Genomic DNA, 20120 nt, shown 5'->3' on the forward strand with positions numbered 1-20120 from the left:
ATAGGAGCAGAGAGGCTGACGTTTCGGGCCTAGACCCTTCATCAGAAAAGGGGGAGGGGAAGGGGGTTTTGAAATAAATAGGGAGAGAGTGGGAGGCGGATAGAAGAGGGATAGAGGAGAGGATAGGTGGAGAGGAAACAAACAGGTCGAAGAGGCGGGGATGGGGCCAGGAAAGGAGAGCGTAGGTAGGGAGTTAGGAAGGGGATAGGTCAGTCCAGGGAGGACGGACAGGTCAAGGGGGCGGGATGAGGTTGGTCGGTAGGAGATGGAGGTGCGGCTTGAGGTGGGAGGAGGGGATAGGTGGGAGGAAGAACAGGTTAGGGAGGCAGGGACGAGCTGGACTGGTTTTGGGATGCGGTGGGGGGAGGGGAGATTTTGAAACTTGTGAAATCCACATTGATACCATTGGGCTGCAGGGTTCCCAAGCGGAATATGAGTTGCTGTTCCTGCAACCTTCGGGTGGCATCGTTGTGGCACTGCAGGAGGCCCAGGATGGACATGTCGTCTGAGGAATGGGAGGGGGAGTTGAAATGGTTCGCAACTGGGAGGTGCAGTTGTTTGTTGCGAACCGAGCGTAGGTGTTCTGCAAAGCGGTCCCCGAGTCTGTGTTCATCCAGCCCTGCACCTTGTTGTCTCGGATTCTCCAGCATCTGCAGTTCCTACTATCTATGATTAGGAAGTTCCAGAGATTTAGGGTCCAAGCAGCTAATAGCATGGCCACTAATGTTGAAGAAATTAAAACCAAATGTGGAAAGCCCCAGGATTGAAGGCATATAGTGATTTCAAAAGAGCTGTCTGGAACATGTTATCAAATTAGTAAAGTATAAGGCCATGCAAGAATTGGAAAACCAGGGGGAAAATTTTAGCTATTGAAGCTGGCGGTCAAGTAAAAATATCAAATGAGAGGCATGGTGGCTCAGCAGTTAGCACTGCTGCTTCACAACACTAGGGACCTGGGTTCGATTCCAGCCTCAGGCAACCATCTGCCTGGAGTTTACACATTATCTCCATGTCTGCATGAGTCTCTTCCAGGTGGTCCGGTTTCCTCCCATGGTCCAAAGATATGCAGGTTAGATGGATTGTCCATGCTAAATTGGCCATAGTGTCCAGGGATGTGTAGGCTAGATAGATCAGACATGGGAAATGCAGGCTTACAGGGATAGGGTATGTGGCTGGATCTGGGTGGGGTGCCCTTCAGAGGGTCAGCATGGATTCAATGGGCTGAATGGCCTACTTCCAAACTACAGGTGAAATGTCAAAGTTGGATAGACTTCTTTTGAGCAAAGACATTAAGAGGTATGAACTGAAAGTCACCATAGTCCCATAGGATCATTATTAGAAAGAGATGATTGATTAGTTTAACCTGAGGGTCACCATGTCTCAGTTGAGGGGCAAGGCAGAGAATGCAGGGCCTTCATGGTGACCTCAGCGAATATGGGAAATGAAACAGTGCTGATTGTATCACCGTACTGCAAACCTGCTGTACAGCCAGCTAAGCTAAACTGACCATCAATAAAGGGACACCAAATCAATTAGCTTTAAGAAGCTGAACAGCTAATCCTGTTCACCTCTTGCATCCATCATGCACATTACGATTCTAGGACACCGCACTCATGCAGTGACCAACTTCACATTAAAAATATGCATGAATACGCGATAGGAAAAAACAAATCAGCAGTAAAATATTCAGTTAAGACAATTCCTGAAATATGACACTCACGCCTCTGCCAACAAATAATGAAAAGGATTAAGGTCTTCATCATAAACCATCTTCAATCGGTTTATTAGTGCAGAAACAAGTCCTTCCATCAGGCATCGGTGAACAGTTTGGGCTGCAGGACTCAAACAATCAGACCTGTGAGGTGATGGTACAAAGCAACCATTTTAAATAGCAATAACAACATTTCCTCATAATTTCCTAATCAACACACTTTCCTGTTATTAAATTAATGATGCATGTGCCTCACTATTAATTTAATAGCTAGTATACATTTGTCCTGTCAATAACTGATGGTTGCTCCCATTAACATAATCAAGTTGCTGCATTATTAATTTAATGTAGAAATCAATACAATTCCCATGTTGTCCACTTGCACGTGGAAGAGAAACACGAATTGTATCCTTCCCTTTATAATACATTTCCCTTTTTCCACTTTAGTTTTCTTTCTTGCTTGCTTTCATAAGGGCACAGTGACCTACTCAGCTATGATTCCACCAGTAACAAAGACATTGCTCAGCTTCCTTATATTAGATAGTCAGATGCCAGCAGACTTGCTATGGCAAGTATCTCCTTGATCTAAGCTCCATCAACTTGTTTGTTCCAGTATGGCGATTAGAAAAAATTACGATAGACCAGGAAAAGGGCTCACATTTATAGAGCATATTTCATGACCTCAGGGCGTCCCAAAGATCCTTACAGCCAAGAAGTATTTTTTGAAGTGTACTCACTGTTGTGACATAGGAAAAATGGCATCCATAGAGCCATAGATTCATACAGGATGGAAACAGACCCTTTGGTCGAACTCATCCATGCTAAGCAAGCTTCACAAACTAGTTCCACTTGCCTGCATTCGGCCCATATGTCACCGAACCTTTCCTATTCAGGTATCTGTCCAAATGCCTTTTAAATGTTGTAACTGTATTTGCATCTACCACTTCCTCTGGCAGTTCATTCCACCCTTTGCGTGAAAAAGTTGCCCCTCAGGTCCCTGTTAAATCTCTCTCCTCTCAGCTGTCAAAAACAGCAATGTGATAATGACCAGACATTTTAATTTTCCGATGTTGTTCGAGGGATACAGGACACCAGAGAGAACTCTGCTCCATTTCCTTACAAATGTGATAATGGACTTCAGCATCTGAAACATGGAAAGTTTGTTTAAGAGGCTTGAAAGTCAATTTTGAAGAGGCCCAATGTGGAGTGAGATTAGCTAGCTCAGCACTGACCAAAACTCAGCCCATGAATCGCCAGTCAGAAAAATAATGCCATTTAGAAAAACTTCACATGGACAATGCGCAACGTCTAGCCAAGTATGGATGCAAGTTAATACAAACACCACAACAGAGTTTACCAGATAGCAACAGCAGCAGCAGGAAAGCTTTGGGTGACTTGTTCTGCCTAAGCAATCCAAATTCAGCACCCATAATGCCAGCCATCATAGACTTGTAATCTCCAGCTACTCAGTATTTTTAGCAGTCGGGCCAGCAAGGTAGGTTTTAACAGCATTGCTGATAGAAAGTCTTCCTACCCAGGTCTATCCGATGCTTGTTCCAGTGTGGGTCTTGGTATCTCACCCCATTTCTGGAGGCTTTCAAGGCAGCGTCGAAGCTGGAAAAAGAAATCATTTGGATCAACTGGGCAAATTGATAAGTGTAATTATAGGTTCTCTCACTTTTTGATGGGCCAAATTCATGCAGTGGAATCAGATGCTCGGAAATTAACGAACTGGTAGCTTCCCCTCCTGCCAGGCTGGCAGCTTTGTTGCTGAGCCATAATAAGCAGACTCAGACTTACATTACCATTTCAATTCTGATAAATGCAATACTACAGGATGTAACCAAGGTCAACACATTACTTAAAAAAGTGAATAAAATCCCTACAAACATCCCTAAAGAAATCACATGAAGATGTTTTGAATGTTTTAGCTGCGTAGATTTCTGTCCCATACTGTCTCATATGCATGATTATAGTTGTAATCTAGAATTAAAAACTCTATCATTGTCTTGTTTATAGCAACATATTGGAGGCAAGCAAATGCAGCTTATGTCATTACATAATGTTAAGAATCAAGAAAGCAAGCCCAACCTTTCAGAAAAAAAAAGACAACACCTTATACTTATTTATTTAAAGCACTTCAGAACCAATGTAGGGCTTGTTAGCAAAGCTGGCTAAATTGTGGTGCAAAATAATGATACCAAAGTGGGTTTAGTCTCTGTACTGGCTGAGAAAGCTGTCGGGTCCTACCTCCACAAACAACCCCACAGCAAAATTACAGTCTCATGATTACTCAGACAACAAGGATAACCACGAAGAGTGAAAGAGAACACACTGAAGTGCAGTCACTGCTGTAATGCCAGAAATGCAAAAACCGATTTGTTCACAACAACCTCCCAGAAACAGCAAAGTTGTCAAGACCAGATAATCTGTCCAGTGATGCTGATTCAGGGAAAATTGTGTGCTCCTTGAGACAGCTGGCAATGCCTCTTTGGGCCTGATGGCATCCTCCTGTGATATGCTATTTGATGATCCCATGAATAATTCTGCCTTGTTGCTATTTCTGTAAATGCTGTCTGTCACCGAGTTTGGCTAAGTGAGCCAAAAGAATACAGAATCTTTGTCGACCTTTGAGCAAGTGCTGCGAACCAGAAATTCTGTCACCATGCAATTTTTAACAAAATAAACCATAGAATGCATAAGGAGTACACCCAATTGTGGTTGGTTAGTTCAGTTGGCAGACATCTGGTTTGTGATGCACACCAGCTAACGTTATCATGAAGGGCTCTCCTTCGCAATCTCTCCCCTTGCCTTAGGTGTCATGACCCACAGGTTAAACCACCACCAGTTATCTCTCTCCAATGAGAGATCAGCCCCATGCTCCAGTAAGACAATGATTACTTTACCATTTACACTCCCAATGCTTTATGCAAGTAGATCAGTATATCATTATTCTGCCCAGTAAGTGACAGACAACCTTCACTAAGCCTTTGCATTAGACAGGAAAAGAAGTTGAAATCTCCACAGCAATTTAACGTGACAGGTGACAGGTACCTGTTGTTTAAGCCGTCCAACTGGATGGAACCGAGAGCAATATAAATGCGTAGAACACATAATTGTTCTCAGACACTCGTTTTCCTGGACATACAAAAAGCATTCATTAGAAGATGAACACATCCAAAAAACAACTGTTTGTACATGATAAGTAGAAGAATATATTGTTACCATAGCAATTCCATTTGCCCCTCTATGACAATGATGTAACAAAATGATAGCAAGTGCCACGACGTGACTAGCCATTTCTCTTGGAAACAACTTCAAGTCTATTTCACCGTGACTTAGGTGATCCCGGAGCCGTGGACCCTCCTGGTGGTTTAACAGGTCCCAGAGAATTTCCTGCGGAAGAGACGCGACAAAAATTTGTGAATTTACTCAACCAGCTGTTCAAAAACAAACTTTTACCAGATGCTATCCTTGTGATCTCACAACATCCCTCTCCAGCGTTCCCAGATTCCGGGACACTACCTGTCCTCCACCTTCCTTTCCCAAAATGCTCCTCGGCTGTGAAAAATCACTCCTTTCATAGCCAATTCCAGTTGCTCATCTTTGCAATGTTCCTTGATCCCACAGCCACTAAACTTTTATCTTTTTCTTAGTCTCCATATTGGGGGTCATTTAGATAAGTTGGCTGGACAGCTGGTTGCGATGTAGAGTTTTGTTAACAACACGAGTTAATTCCTGCACTGGGTAACGTTTCCATCAAGGACACTTCTTCTCAACCTCTCCCCTTGCTTGAGTTGTGGTGACCCTCAGGTTAAGCCACCACCATCACCAGGTGGACTGAGAAAACCAGGTTTGCTTCAGATCCCACAAAAAAAAATTTGTGGAGTGTCTGCAAGATTTTTTTTTGGAGCAGCTTGTGGTAGAGGCCACTAGGGAAGAGGCCATTCTGGATTTGGTGATGTGTAATGAGGCAGACTTGATGAGGGGAAGGTAAAGGAACCCCTAGGGGACAGTGACCATAATATGGTAGAATTCACCCTGTAGTTTAAAAGGGAGAAGCTGGAATGAAATATAACAGTATTATAACTGAACAAAGTTCAGTAATTACAAAGACATGACAGAGGGGCTGACCACAGTTGACTGGAAGAGCAGCCTAGGACGGAAGATGAAGGAGCAGCAATGGCAGGTGTTTCTGGAGGTGAGGTTGTTGACTTGCTTGCCGAGTTGGCTGGTGAAAGTTCAGACGTTTTATCACCACACTAGGTAACATCATCAATGCAGCCTCCAATGAAGTGACGTTGTTCTACTCCGCTTAGTATTTACATGATCTGGTCTGTTGAGGTGTTTTGTGTCATGTCTTGTTCTTTTTTGCAAAAATTTGTATATGTGGTCTAATTCCACATGTTTATTGATTGCATTATGAATGGTGAACCAGGCGTCTAGGAAATCCCGTGCACGTCTATGGTTTGACTTGAGCTAGGATGGTCACATTGTCCCAGTTAAATTGATGGCCTTCGTTGTCAGAGTGTACTGAAATGAGGGAAAGTTTGTCCTGTCGTTATGCTGCTTGCTGGTGATCCTGTATCCTGATGGCTAGTTTCCCTCCTGTCTGGCCAATGTAATGTTTTTGGCAGTCCTTGCACGGTATTTTGTACACTACGTTGGTCCTGCATGTCGTGGGTATGGGGGGGCCAGTCTATTAGGTCATATTGTGTCCTCCTGGTGTTGTCTATCTAGTAGGCATCTGCGGATGAAGTTGGTGGGTATCCATTTATAGCAAAGACCTTGTATGGGTGCTCTTCCTCCTTCTTGCAATGTTCAGGTGTGTTGCAGCCCATTTAAATAGTGTCCTTACACAGCTTTGTTTGTAGATGTTGAGGTAATTGCTGTGGAAATTGATGATTTGGTCAGTGTGGGCTGCCTTCCTGTATCCTGTGGTTTGCAATTCCCCGTTCATCATTCATTCTACCCTGAGTCTAGGAACGGAAGTTGATTGTTGTTTTCCTCTTCTCTTGTGAATTTGATCCTGGTGAATATGTTGCTGACAAGGTGGTGTCTCTCTTCTAACTTAGTGTGTTTAATGATGACAAACGTGTCATCCACGTATCATATCCACTGTTTTGGCTGTTTGCAGGGGAAGGTCGTGCGTTCCAATATTTGCATGATTGTCTCTGCAATAAGTCCTGAGATGGGTGACCCCATAGATGCGCCATTAATCTGTTTGTATGCGTGGCCATTCAAGGTGAATTGTGTGGTGAGGCATAGGTCCAGTAGTCTGAGTATGTTGTCCTTGCTGATTGAGCCGTCAGTTGGCGTTCTTGTTTCTTCTAGTAATGTGACCAGAGTTTCTTTGGCTAGTGGGATGTCAATGGGCATGAATAGTGCTATAACGTCAAAGGATACCATAATCTCGCTGTTATTGATTTTGACGTTCTTGAGGTTATTAAGGAACTCCTGGATTGAGTGGATGGAGTGGGGGTGATCTGTCGACCAGCTGTTTCAGTCTTTGTAGTAGGTCCTTGGCTAGCTTGTACGCAGGTGTGCCTGGTAGGGAGACAATGGATCTGAGGGGGATGTCCGGTTTGTGAACTCTGGGGAGTCCGTAGAAGCGGGGAGTGTTCCAGCCTTCTAGTTTCATTTTTATGGGGTCTGTCTTGGTTTATTTGAATGCATTCTATGGGGGCCACCCATCTCAGGGCTTATTGCAACGTATTCACCAGGATCAAATTCACAAGAGAAGAGAAAAACAATAATGAACTTCCATTCTTAGATGTCAGAGTAGAATGAATGATGAACAGGGAATTGCAAACCACAGTATACAGGAAGGCAACCCACACTGACCAAATCCTCAATTTCCACAGCAATCACCCCAACATCCACGAAGCTGTGTAAGGACACTATTTAAACAGGCTGCAACACACCTGAACATTGCAAGAAGGAGGAAGAGCACCCATACAAGATCTTTGCTATAAATGGATACCCCACCAACTTCATCCGCAGATTACCCGCCTACTAGATTGACAACACCAAGAGGACACAATACCCACGACATGCAGGACCAGCGTAGTGTACGAAATACCGTGCAAGGACTGCCATAAACATTACATTGGCCAGACAGGAAGGAAACTAGCCATCAGGATACACAAACACCAGCTAGCAACATAACGACAGGACATACTTTCCCTCATTTCAGTATACTCTGACAACGAAGGCCATCAATTTAACTGAGACCATCCTAGCTCAAGTCAAACCATAGACATGCACGGGAATTCGTAGAGGCCTGGTTCTCCATTCATAATGCAATCAATAAACATGTGGAATTAGATCCCATATACAAACCCTTGTAAAAAAAGAACCGGAAATGACCCAAAACACCTCAACAGACCAGATCATGTAAATACTAAGCGGAGTAGAACAACTATCGCTTCATCAGAGGCTGCATTGATGATGTTACTTGGCATGGTCACAAAACGGCTGAACTATAACAACCACCTTGGCAAGCAAGTCAACAACCTCACCCACAACCCGAACTACAAATCTTTGCAAGAACCTTTAAGTTTCTGGAAGTAATTCAGAAGGCACAGCAGAAATTCATCCCAAGGAAGAGACATACTAAGGGTCAGGGACAGCATAAAAATAAAAGAAAAAGCATCTTCTTGTGAAGATTAGTGGGAAGCCTGAGGATTGGGAAGCCTTTAAAAGCCAGCAGAGGGTAACTAAATAGAGCAATAAGGTGGAGACAAGATGAAATATAAGGGCAAGCTTGCTAGTAATATAAAAGAAGATTGCAAGAGTTTTTTTTGATATATAAAAGGTAAGAGAGAGAGAGGGTGGGCAGTGGACCAGTGGAAAATAAGGCTGGAGAAGAAGTAATGCAGCACAAAGAAATGGCAAAGAAAGTGAATCAGTACTTTGCTTCAGGTTTCACCATGGAAGACACCAGCAGCATTCCGGAACTGGAGAATCGGGGGCAGAGGCCATCAATAAGGAGGTGCTGTGGAAGCTGAAAGATCTGAAGGTGGATAAATCAACTGGACCTTTCAAACTACACCCTAGGGCTCTGAAGGAAATAGCTGAGGAGATTGCGGAGGCACTGGTGGTGATCTTTCAGGAATCACTGGAGTCAGGGAGGATCCCAGAGGACTGTAAAATGGTTAATGTAACATTCCTGTTTACGGAGGGAAGGAGCAGAAGACAGGAAATTACATACTGGTTAGCTTGACCTTAGCCATTGATTTTACAGTCCATTATTAAGGATGAGATTGCAGAGTACTTGGAACTGTGTGTCAAAATAGGGTTGAGTCAGCACGGCTTTGTCAATGGGAGGTCACGCCTGACAAATGTTAGAATTATGTGAGGATCTAACGAGCAAATTAGACAAAGGAGAGCCAGTGGCTTGATCCATTTTGATTTCTAGAAGGCCTCTGATGAGGTGCTGCAGAGGGAAATGCTAAATAAGGAAAAGAGACCTTGGAGTGCAGGTTCATAGTTCCTTGAAAGTGGAGTCGCAGATGGATCGGATCATGAAGGCGGCGCTTGGTATGCTTGTCTTTATTGGTCAGTGCATTGAGTATAGGGGTTGGGAGGTCATGTTGCGGCTGTACAGGACATTAGTTCAGCCGCTTTTGGAATACTGCATGTAATTCTGGTCTCCCTCCATTAGGAAGAATGTTGTGAAACTTGAAAGGGTTCAGAAAAGATTTACAAGGATGCTGCCAGGGTTGGAGGGTTTGAGCTACAGGGAGAGGCTGACTAGGCTGAGGGGTTTATAAAATCATGAGGGGCATGGATAGGGTTAACAGACAAGGTATTTTGCCCAGGGTGGGGGAGTCCAAAACTAGACGGCACAGGTTTAAGGTGAGAGGGGAAAGATTTAAAAGGGACCTAAGGGGTGACTTTTTCATGCAGAGGGTGGTGCTTGTATGGAATGAGCTGCCAGAGGAAGCAGAGGAGGCTGGTACAATTACAATGTTTTAAGAGGCATTTGGATGGGTACATGAACATAAGAACATAAGAACTAGGAGTAGGAGTAGGCCATCTGGTCCCTCGAGCCTGCCCCGCCATTTAATAAGATCATGGCTGATCTTTTTGAGACTCAGCTCCACTTACCCGCCCACTCACCATAACCCTTAATTCCTGTACTGTTCAAAAATTTATCGAGCTTTTCCTTAAAAACATTCAGCGAGGTAGCTTCAACTGCTTCACTGGGCAGGGAATTCCACAGATTCACAACCCTTTGGGTGAAGAAGTTCCTCCTGACCTCAGTCCCTCATCTGCTTTCCATTATTTTGAGGCGATGCCCTCTAGTCCTAGTTTCACCTGCTAGCGGAAACAACCTTCCTGCCTCCGTCTTATCTATTCCCTTCATAATCTTATATGTTTCTATAAGATCTCCCCTCATTCTTAGAACATAGAACATAGAACAGTACAGTACAGGCCCTTCGGCCCACGATGTTGTGCCGAACTTTTAAACTAAACCTAAGGTCTATCTAACCTCCAGCGCTACCTTATACTATCATCCATATGCCTATCTAATAGCTACTTAAATGCCCCTAATGAGGCCGACTCCACTACCCTCTCCGGCAATGCATTCCATGCCCCTACCACTCTCCGAGTAAAGAACCTACCTCTGACGTCTCCCCGATATCTACCTCCTTTCACTTTAAAACTATGTCCCCTCATAAAAGCTACCTCCACCCTAGGAAAAAGTCTCTGGCTGTCTACTCTATCTATACCTCTGATCATTTTATACACCTCTATCAAGTCACCTCTCATCCTTTGTCATTCTAAAGAGAAAAGCCCTAGCTCTCTCAACCTTTCCTCGTAAGACCTTCCCTCCATTCCAGGCAACATCCTGATAAATCTCCTCTGCACCTTTTCTAACGCTTCCACATCTTTCCTGTAATGAGGTGACCAGAACTGGACACAATACTCCAGATGTGGCCAAACCAGGCTGTTGTATAGCTGGAGCATAACTTCACGGCTCTTGAACTCAATCCCTCCATTAATGAAAGCTAACGCACCATACGCCTTCTTAACAACTGTATCCACCTGGGTGGCAGCTCTCAGGGAACTGTGAACATGAACCCCAAGATCCCTCTGCTCCTCCACACTGCCAAGAATCTTTCCGTTAACCCTGTATTCTGCTTTCAAGTTTGTCCTTCCAAAATGAATCACCTCACACGTTTCAGGGTTAAACTCCATCCGCCACTTCTCAGCCCAGCTCTGCATTTTATCAATGTCCCTTTGTAACCTAGGACAGCCCTCCGCATTGTCCACAACGTGACCCACCTTCGTATCATCCGCGAACTTGCTAATCCACCCTTCCACTCCTTCATCCAAATCATTTACAAAAATCACAAATAGAAGAGGACCCAGAACAGATCCTTGTGGTACACCACTCGTAACTGCACACCATGTTGAATATTTTCCGTCCAATACCACCCTTTGTCTTCTAAGGGTCAGCCAATTCTGAATCCAATCTGCTACATTTCCCCCTATCCCATGCCTCCTTACCTTCTGCATGAGCCTACCATGGGGAACCCTTTCAAACGCCTTACTTAAATCCATGTATACCACATCCAATGCTCCACCTTCATCCACGTGTTTGGTCACCTCTTCAAAGAATTCAATAAGGTTTGTGAGGCATGATCTACCCCTCACAAATCCATGACTCTTCTGAATTCCAATGAGTGTAATCCCAGTCTACTCAGTCTCTCCTCATAATCCAACCCTCTCAACTCTGCAATCAACCGAGTGAATCTCCTCTGCACCCCCTCCAGTGCTAGTATATCTCAAGTAAGGAGACCAAAACTGCACACAGTACTCCAGGTATGGCCTCACCAGGACTCTATACAGCTGCAGCATAGCCTCCCTGTTTTCAAACTCCATCCCTCTAGCAATGACAGACAAAATTCCATTTGCCTTTTGATTACCTGCTGCATCTACAATCCTACTTTTAGCGATCCCTGTACAAGGACACCCAAGTCCCTCTGCACAGCAGCGTGCTCCAATTTTTTACCATTTAAAACATAGTCCATTTTGCTGTTATTCCTACCAAAATGGATGACCTCACACTTATCAACATTGTACTCCATCTGCCACATCTTTGCCCAATCACTTAGACTATCTATAATCGCTCTGCAGACTTTCAGTGTCTTCTGCACACTTTGCTCTACCACTCACCTTAGTGTCATCTGCAAATTTTGACACACCACACTTAGTCCCCAACTCCAAATCATCTTTGTAAATTGTAAACAATTGCGATCCCAACACTGATCCCTGAGGCACACACTAGCCACTGACCGCCAACCAGAAAAACACCCATTTACCCTTACTCTTTGCTTTCTACTGGTCAACCAATCCTCTATCCATGCCAATACATTACCTGTAATACCATGCAACTTTATCTTATGTAGCAGCATTTTGGTGTGGCACCTTGTCAAATGCCTTCTGGAAATCCAGATACACTACATCCACAGGTTCCCCATTGTCCACCATGCAAGTAATGTCCTCAAAGAATTCCACCAAATTAGTTAAACATGGCCTATCCTTCATGAACCCATGCTGGGTGTTCCCAATGGGACAATTTAAATCCAGATGTCTTGCTATTTCTTCCTTAATGATAGATTCAAGCATTTTCCCCACTACCGAAGTTAAGCTAACTGGCCTATAGTTACCCGCTTTTTCTCTACTTACTTTTTTTAAACAGTGGCATCACATTGGCTGTTTTCCAATCTGCGGGAACCACCCCAGAGTCCAGTGAATTTAGGTAAGTAATTACTAGTGCATTTGCTATTTCCCCTATCACCTCTTTTAGTACCCTGGGATCCATTTCATTAGGGCCAGGAGACTTGTCTACCTTTAGCCCCATTAGCTTGCCCAGCACTGCCTCCTTAGTGATAATGATACTTTCTAGGTCCTCACCTGCTATAACCTTCTTGCCATTAGTTTTCGGCATGTTATTTGTGTCTTCCACTGTGAAGACCGACATGAAATAACTGTTTAATGTCTCCGCTATTTCCTCATTCCCAGTTTTTAAATTGGCCTTCTCATCCTCTAAGGGACCAATGTTTACCTTCGCCACTCTTTTACAATTTACATATTTATAGAAACTTTTGCTGCCTGTTTTTATATTCTGAGCTATTTTACACTCATAATCTATCTTACTTTTCTTTATAACTTTTTTTGTGGCTTTCTGTTGGCCTTTAAAGATTTCCCAATCTACTAGTTTCCCACTCCTCTTTGCTTTTTTGTATGTGTTTTTTTTCAATCTGATACTTTCCTTTATTTCCTTAGACATCCATGGCTGGCTCTCTCCTTTCCTACAGTTCTTCCTTATCACTGGAACATACTTCTGCTGAATAGGAAGGGTTTAAGAGGGATATGGGCCAAATGCGGGAAAACAGGACGAGATTTATTTAGGATATCTGGTCGGTATGGGCAAGTTGGACCAAAGGGTCTGTTTCGGTGCTGTATATCTCTATGACTCTGAGGTATTGGGGCAAGTATTGGCAAACACAGAACTGGCTGAATGGCAGAAGGCAGAGAGTAGGGATAACGTGGTCTTCTTCAGATAGCAGCCAACTAGTGGAGTTTCACAGGGTTCAGTGTTGGGACCACCACATTCACACGAGGCAATAATGATGTGGATGAAGGAAATAACGGCATTGTCGCTAAGTCTGCAGGTGACACAAAGATAGATGAATGTACAGGTAGTTCAGTGTTGAGGAAGCAGGATGTTGTAGAAGGAGTTGGATAGGCTAGGAGAGTGAGCAAAGAAGCAGTAGATGGCATACACTTTTAGAAAGTGTGGGGTTATGCATTTTGGTAGAAAGAAGGGGCACAGGCTACTTTTGAAATGGAGAAAGGCTTGAAAAACCTGAAGGACAACGGGATGTGCGAGTCCTAGTTAATTATTCTCTTCAGGTTAACATGCAGTTTCAGTTGACACTTAAGAAGACTAATGCAATGTCAGCATTCATTTCAAGAGGGCCAGAATATACGAGCAGGGATGTACTGAGCTCTGTTCAGACTGCATTTGGAATATTGAGAACAGTTTTGGGCCCTTATCTAAGGGAGGATGTGCTGGCCCTAGAGGGGTTCTAGAGGAAGGTCACAAGTATGATCCCCAGATTGGAGAACTTGTTACATAAGGAGTGGTTGAGAACTCTGGGTCTGTATTCAATGACATTCAGAAGGATATGGAGGGAATCTTATCGAAACTGACAGAATACGGAGAAGCCTGGATAAAGTGGATGCGGAGATGATATTTCCACCAGTGGGAGAGACAAGGACCCAAGGGCACAGCCTCAGAGTGAAGGATGACCCTTCAGAACCGAGAGAATGGTTAATCTGTGAAACTCATTGGCACAGAGGACTGTGGAGACCTAGTCATTGACTGTATTTATAGAACTATAGAATCCCTAGTGTGGAAGCAGGCCATTCGGTCCATTGAGGCCACACCGACCCTCCAAAAAGCATCCCACACAGACCCACCCCTTCCCTATAACCCTGCATTTCCTACAGCTAATTGACCTAACCTGCACATCTTTGAACAATGGGAGGAAACCAGAGCACCCAGAGGAAACCCATGCGAACACAGGGAGAATGTGCAAACTCCACACAGACAGTCACCCAAGGGTGGAATCAAACCCGGGTCCCTGGTGCTGAGAGGCAGCAGTGCTAACCACTAAGCCACTGTGCCACCCCAATTAAGACAGAGATAGATAGATTCTTGATTAGTAAGGAGATCAAGGATTACGAGGAGAAGGTAGGAGAATGGGATTGAGAAACATTTCAGCCATTATCAAATGGTGGAACCAACCCAATGAGTCTAATGGCTTTTCTGCTCCTATTTCTTAAGGTCTCTAATAACAAGCAGCCTAATGCTCTGGTAATTCTATGGCGACCTTACCTTTACCAACATTATACATTAATATGATGTGAAATAAGCTGCTTTTTACCTTTATTTTTATTTGCTTACAGGTTATGAACTAAATGGCATGACCATGTTTATTGTCCATGCCTGGCTCTTTGAATGCTTCTTAATCTAAGGATCGCTCAACTTCTTCACAGGTGTATAAGTAATGAACCATAGTCATATAAAGCAAGCCTGAAGGAAATTATACGAACGTACAAAATAAGAGCAGGATCATGCCACTCAGCCCTTCAAACATGCTCCATCATGCAATAAGAACTGAATATTCCACACCCCGACCTATCCTGACAACCATTAACCCCTTGCCTTGTTTATCAAGAGTACCCCTGCCTTAAAAATTTTTTAAACGCTCTGCTTCCACCCACCTTTTGAGGAAGAGGGTTCCAAAGACTACCGACCCTCTAGGAGAAAGATAATTCTCATCTCTCAAAGGGCTGGTCCTTATTTTTAAACAAGGATTCCATAGTTCTAGATTCTCCCACAAGAGGAAACATCCAGTCAAAACCCTCAGGATATTACATGTTTCAATCAGTTTGCTTCTTACACTTCTAATTTTCCAGTAGGTACCAGCCTAGCCTGTCCAACATTTCCAAGGTCAGAAGTCACATGACACCAACTTATAGTCCAACAGATATATGGAAATCACAAGCTTTCAAAAGCACTGCCCTTAAGCTTCACCTGATGAAGGGATAGTGCTCCGAAAGCTTGTGATTTCAAATAAATCTGTTGGACTATAACCTGGTGTCATGCGACTTCTGACCTTGTCCACCCCAGTGCAACACCGGCACCTCCACAACATTTCCTCATACGATAACCTGCCAAACCAGGTATTAGACCAGTAAACCTTGTCAGTTTTGGTCCAAACGTGGACAAAAGAGTTGAACTCCAAAAGGGAGATTGACTGCCCTCGAAATTAAGGATTGTACCAAAGAGCCCCAACAAAACTGAAGTCAAAGAGCATCAAGGAGAGAACATTCTGCAGGCTGGAGTCATACCTCATACAAAGGATGATGACTGTGGTTGTTGGAAGCCCATCAGCCCAGACTGTTCAGAAGACAACCAATCCATTCCCACTAGGAAACCTTCTCTGAACTGCTTCTAATGCAGTTAAACCCTTTTTTAAGTAAGGAGACCAATTCTTTACGAAGTACGCCAAATGTGGTCTCACAATGCCCTGAATAATTGAAGCACAACCTCCCTACTTTTGTATTCGATTCCCCTCATGATGCTGAGATAAACAGACTTGTGGGCAAAACAAGGGTTATGGGAAAAAGGCAGGAGGGTGGAGTTGAGGATGATCAGGTCAGCCATGACCACATCGAATAGCAGAGCAGACTCAATGGGCTGAATGCCCTACTGAACTCCTATGTCATACGGAACAATAAACAAAACAAAAACAGATATCTTCTATCAATGATTAATATTTGGCAGTTTCCAAAATCATTTTTCCCCAATTAAATTCAACAAAATTATCAGATTATTTGATGGATTTTGAGCTCAATATCTCACAGGATCACACACATCACCATTGCACTACAATACCCTACATGCATGTTTATGTATGGATTGGGGGCAAGAGTAGGCCATTCAGTCCCTCAAGCCTCCTCCACCATTTGGCAAAATTATGGCTGATCTGAATGTAGCCTCTACTTTCTTGTGTAGTTGCTATACTTTTTGGTACCCTTGTCAAACAACAACTCTGCCTTAAAATATTCAAAGAATCAACCTCCACTGCTGTCTTGGGGGTGCGGGGGGGTAGAATTCCACAGAATAACAATCCTCTGAAAGAAAACATTTCTCCTCATTTTCATTTTAAATGGGAGACCCCTTATTTCCAATTGAATCTAGGGGGTACCTGTCTCATAATTTAGCTATATTCCAGGTTTCACTTTTTTTTAAATTAAGTTGTATTTGTTACACCTATGCTAGCAGCTTTTTGTTTGAATATGTTGCAACAGGTTGCTGCCTATGACCAGAATGGGTATTAATGGTCACTCCTGATGGCTTGAGCATTACGATAAGATTTTCCATAACCCTGTCCATGCAGCCATGTAATCTCCCAGGAGATGCAGACAAGATTGTTTTATCCTGCTAACAGATCTCTCTGGGGTTGCTCACCAGTAAATCAAGAATGACAGACTCATTTACAATATTTAGCTGGTCTGGTCCTTTCAAGGCTGTGGCAGACTGATCTGATCAAGGCCATTACAGCAATTTACAACTTGCTGAAGGCAATCAGAAGGAAACCATTGCTGCTAATTCCTGCTTGAAATATTACGGTGTAGAGACAAAGGTGTGGGGCTAATACAAATATATAACATGCACAAATCATTGAAGGTGGCAGGGAAGAGTGAGAAAGTGATTAAAATGCTTTCAAAGGACCCAGGGCTTCACAAATAAGGGCATAAAGTACAAAAGCATGTAATTTATGACAAATTTTAAGAAAGCCACAGATTCGGACTCATTTTGGAACATTTTGCCAATGCCGAATTCCGTTCTTTAGAAAGGGTACAGGCATGATTTACAAGAATGGTTCCAGGGATGAGGAACTTAAATAAATCCTGAGAAAAGAGATTATGATCCCAGTTGACGGTAATACTGGACAGATCAGATCCCAGAGTGAGATCTAGCTTGAAAGATCATATGTTTTTTATCCCCTTTTACCATGGCTGGCAGTCCCTGAACAACATCACAAAAGGCAGCTTGGGTTATTTGCTCTATGTTCTATTACAAAAGGCTTAAGGGATGAAATTTACAGGAAATTCCTACACTTCATGCTCTGATCTGTTTATTTCCTGAGTAAGTACAACCAATGAATAGCCAGTTTTAGAATTCTTATTATGCATGTTACTGCCATGAGAAAAGGACATACCATTATAGGATCTCCCAAAGCTGAAGGAAGGTGGTTTATAACACCGTTGTCTAGATATTTTGCCAGCATCTGTCAGGAAAAGAAATTTGCTGTAACTTGTGATTTCATAACAAAGAATAAATACTAAATGCGTTGATATTATCTGATGCTTTCACATGAAACCAGATGGCCTGTGATAATTTGAATTTGCATACAGGGTCATACACAATTGCCATATTCATATGCTATCCTCATAACACTGCAATATTGGAGAAATATGATATTGGGGATCCTCGAATTTTGTACAAATGCAACTGCAAACCGACTTTTTACATAAACAGTGAAATCATATTGAGTCAAATTCATATAACCTGAAAGACTGGTTGTGGTGAAGCTGTCAGCTATTCTGATGGCAGATTAGGAAATCCAATAGAAGGATGCTCATGTTAAGCTGAAGTTCCAGACTGGTAACTGGAATAGCCGAACTCGTATGTGCTTGTCATATGGCGGCACCAACCATGTGGTGTGGAGTTAAGCCACTCTAGAAACTCATATCTTGAGGAAGCCTGCAAAACTGGCTGCAAAATGGTCTCATTCATGTTCAGAACAAGTATGCAACAAGAGAAACTTTTAATGTGGACGGAATTGAATTGTTCATACCATTTTTTTGTTACAAGTTTGTCCTTTACATTTAAAAATTAAATGAGAGATCATGGAAAGTGAAGCAAGGAACGTGTCATTTCCACGGTGTGTGCCAACATGGATGGCACAAAAAGCTGCCAGTTCCTTTCATAGTGAAGTCCAAGAAATCATGTTGCTTGAATGCCAAAATACTATAAGGCTAATAAAATTGCCTGCATAATTTCCAGCATTTTTAAGGCATGGATCAGGAAAAGAGGACATAATTTATCGATAGAAGATTCTCACACTGATGACCCTGAAGCAGCTAAAGCTTCATTTTCTAATCATCAGAGATGTCAAACTTACCTCATCAAATGTTGTGTATAGTGTTGTGGACTGTGGAAAAGCAAAACAGAAATTACATAAACAAAAATGTGAATTTTCTGGTTGTAAGAACTTTAGGCAATGTCCCTGCTATACACCAACAACAACAGTTTCGCTGGGATATTCACATTTTGAATTCCCTTTCTTTCAACCACTTCTACTGTGAAGAAGAACCAATGACTGGCCCTAGCCATGCTGCAACTTAAACATATCACAAATGTATTCCCTGGTTTTCTTTCTGGAGAGTGCTGAGGTATACCCTTAAGTGGTTATAATTATGTTTTTCAAATACAACACTGGGGGAAGAAATGATACAATGGGTCACATGGGAGCTACCAACTCAGACATGTGTACGAATTCTCCGATTGCATAATACTGCTACCAACTTTCAAATCCTTCAGAAAAGGCTTATATATTTTTTGTGTTTCATAAAAGGCTTGTGCATTTTCTGTATTAACCAATTCATTTTGGTGGTTCGTGCTTTGACCTTCATCTACTAAACACAAAACACAACAGCGACCAGATAGGTTTGGTCGTCGATGATGCTATTAAAATCTGTTTCCATTAGCTGCAGTTACAAGGACTGGGAAATACAGATTTAAGGTTTTGCAAAGAGATGCAAAGGGATGTGAGGAAGCGCTTTCAATTTTAAACACAGTATGTAGTAATGACATGGAACTCTCTGCCTATAGAACTGCAGCAAGTGCAGACAATGAATAATTACAAAAGGAAATAAGTACTGACGGAAATAAAGTTAGAGGGGTAAGGTGATAAAGTGAGGGTGAATGAGACCAATAGGATTGCTGTACAGCTTGCCAGTGTGGACTCAATGGCCTCCTGTGCTGTTATACCTGAATGACCTATTAGATGAAGAGTCCACCCCATATAGAACAACAGATGGGACCTGTCCTCTCTCCCCACCAAAACACTAAACATGGGGACTAAATACTGCAGTCAGTTTGCACAGTTGATTTGCTGATTTAGGCCTCAGTTTATTTGCTCGTATGGACAAAAAATGGTAGTGAAGTAGACAAGTTTGGGAACAGAAGACAAGCAGAATCACTTCTGCCATCTGATAAATTGAATGCACCTGACAACCTCTCCTACTGAAGTCAAGGAGCAGAATATAAGACAGGATATATTACATGATACTGTTGACTTTGAATAGCTCTCCATGTCCAGTAAGTGAGGCATTTTGTAAGTGAGGCAGTGATTTGTATTATTGCACCACCACACCATTTGACAGTTAACCTGGAGTTCAAGGCTCAAGAGTGCTAGGGATTGTCAAGAATTCACTGGGTTAAAACAAAACCTATAAGGGATAAGGTAAATCAGGAATCAATGATTAGGTGATGTCAAGTTTGTTGTGTTGGAGTTTCAAGCTTGCCAACGGAGACTGAGGTGAGCAAGGAGTTTTAAAATCGAAAGAGGGAAAGTGTATCAAAATGGGAGATAGTGTAGCGATTCGAGGTCACAGGGAGCAGAAAGTGTGTCCCGTCACCAGTTCTCTTGATCTTTCATAGATAACAAGGTGTAGAGCTGGATGAACACAGCAGGCCAAGCAGCATCAGAGGAGCAGGAAAGCTGACGTTTCGGGCCTAGACCTTTTT

General features: G+C 42.9%; 1 protein-coding gene across 1 annotated transcript in view; it reads right to left on the minus strand.

Moving 5' to 3' along the window:
* Positions 1 to 20120, minus strand: part of LOC109924919 (endoplasmic reticulum membrane-associated RNA degradation protein) — a 44850-nt gene that overhangs the window by 11166 nt on the left and 13564 nt on the right. The window contains exons 4-9 of the mRNA XM_048601375.1: positions 18493 to 18597; positions 17527 to 17595; positions 4937 to 5107; positions 4766 to 4849; positions 3246 to 3325; positions 1721 to 1855 (exon numbers count right to left, since the gene is read on the minus strand). Of these exons, the coding sequence (XP_048457332.1) occupies positions 1721 to 1855; positions 3246 to 3325; positions 4766 to 4849; positions 4937 to 5107; positions 17527 to 17595; positions 18493 to 18597 (644 nt within the window). The remainder of the gene's footprint in view (positions 1 to 1720; positions 1856 to 3245; positions 3326 to 4765; positions 4850 to 4936; positions 5108 to 17526; positions 17596 to 18492; positions 18598 to 20120) is intronic.

Source organism: Rhincodon typus, chromosome 9 (assembly GCF_021869965.1).
Source record: "Rhincodon typus isolate 14 chromosome 9, sRhiTyp1.1, whole genome shotgun sequence".
Classification (NCBI taxonomy): Eukaryota; Metazoa; Chordata; class Chondrichthyes; order Orectolobiformes; family Rhincodontidae; genus Rhincodon; species Rhincodon typus.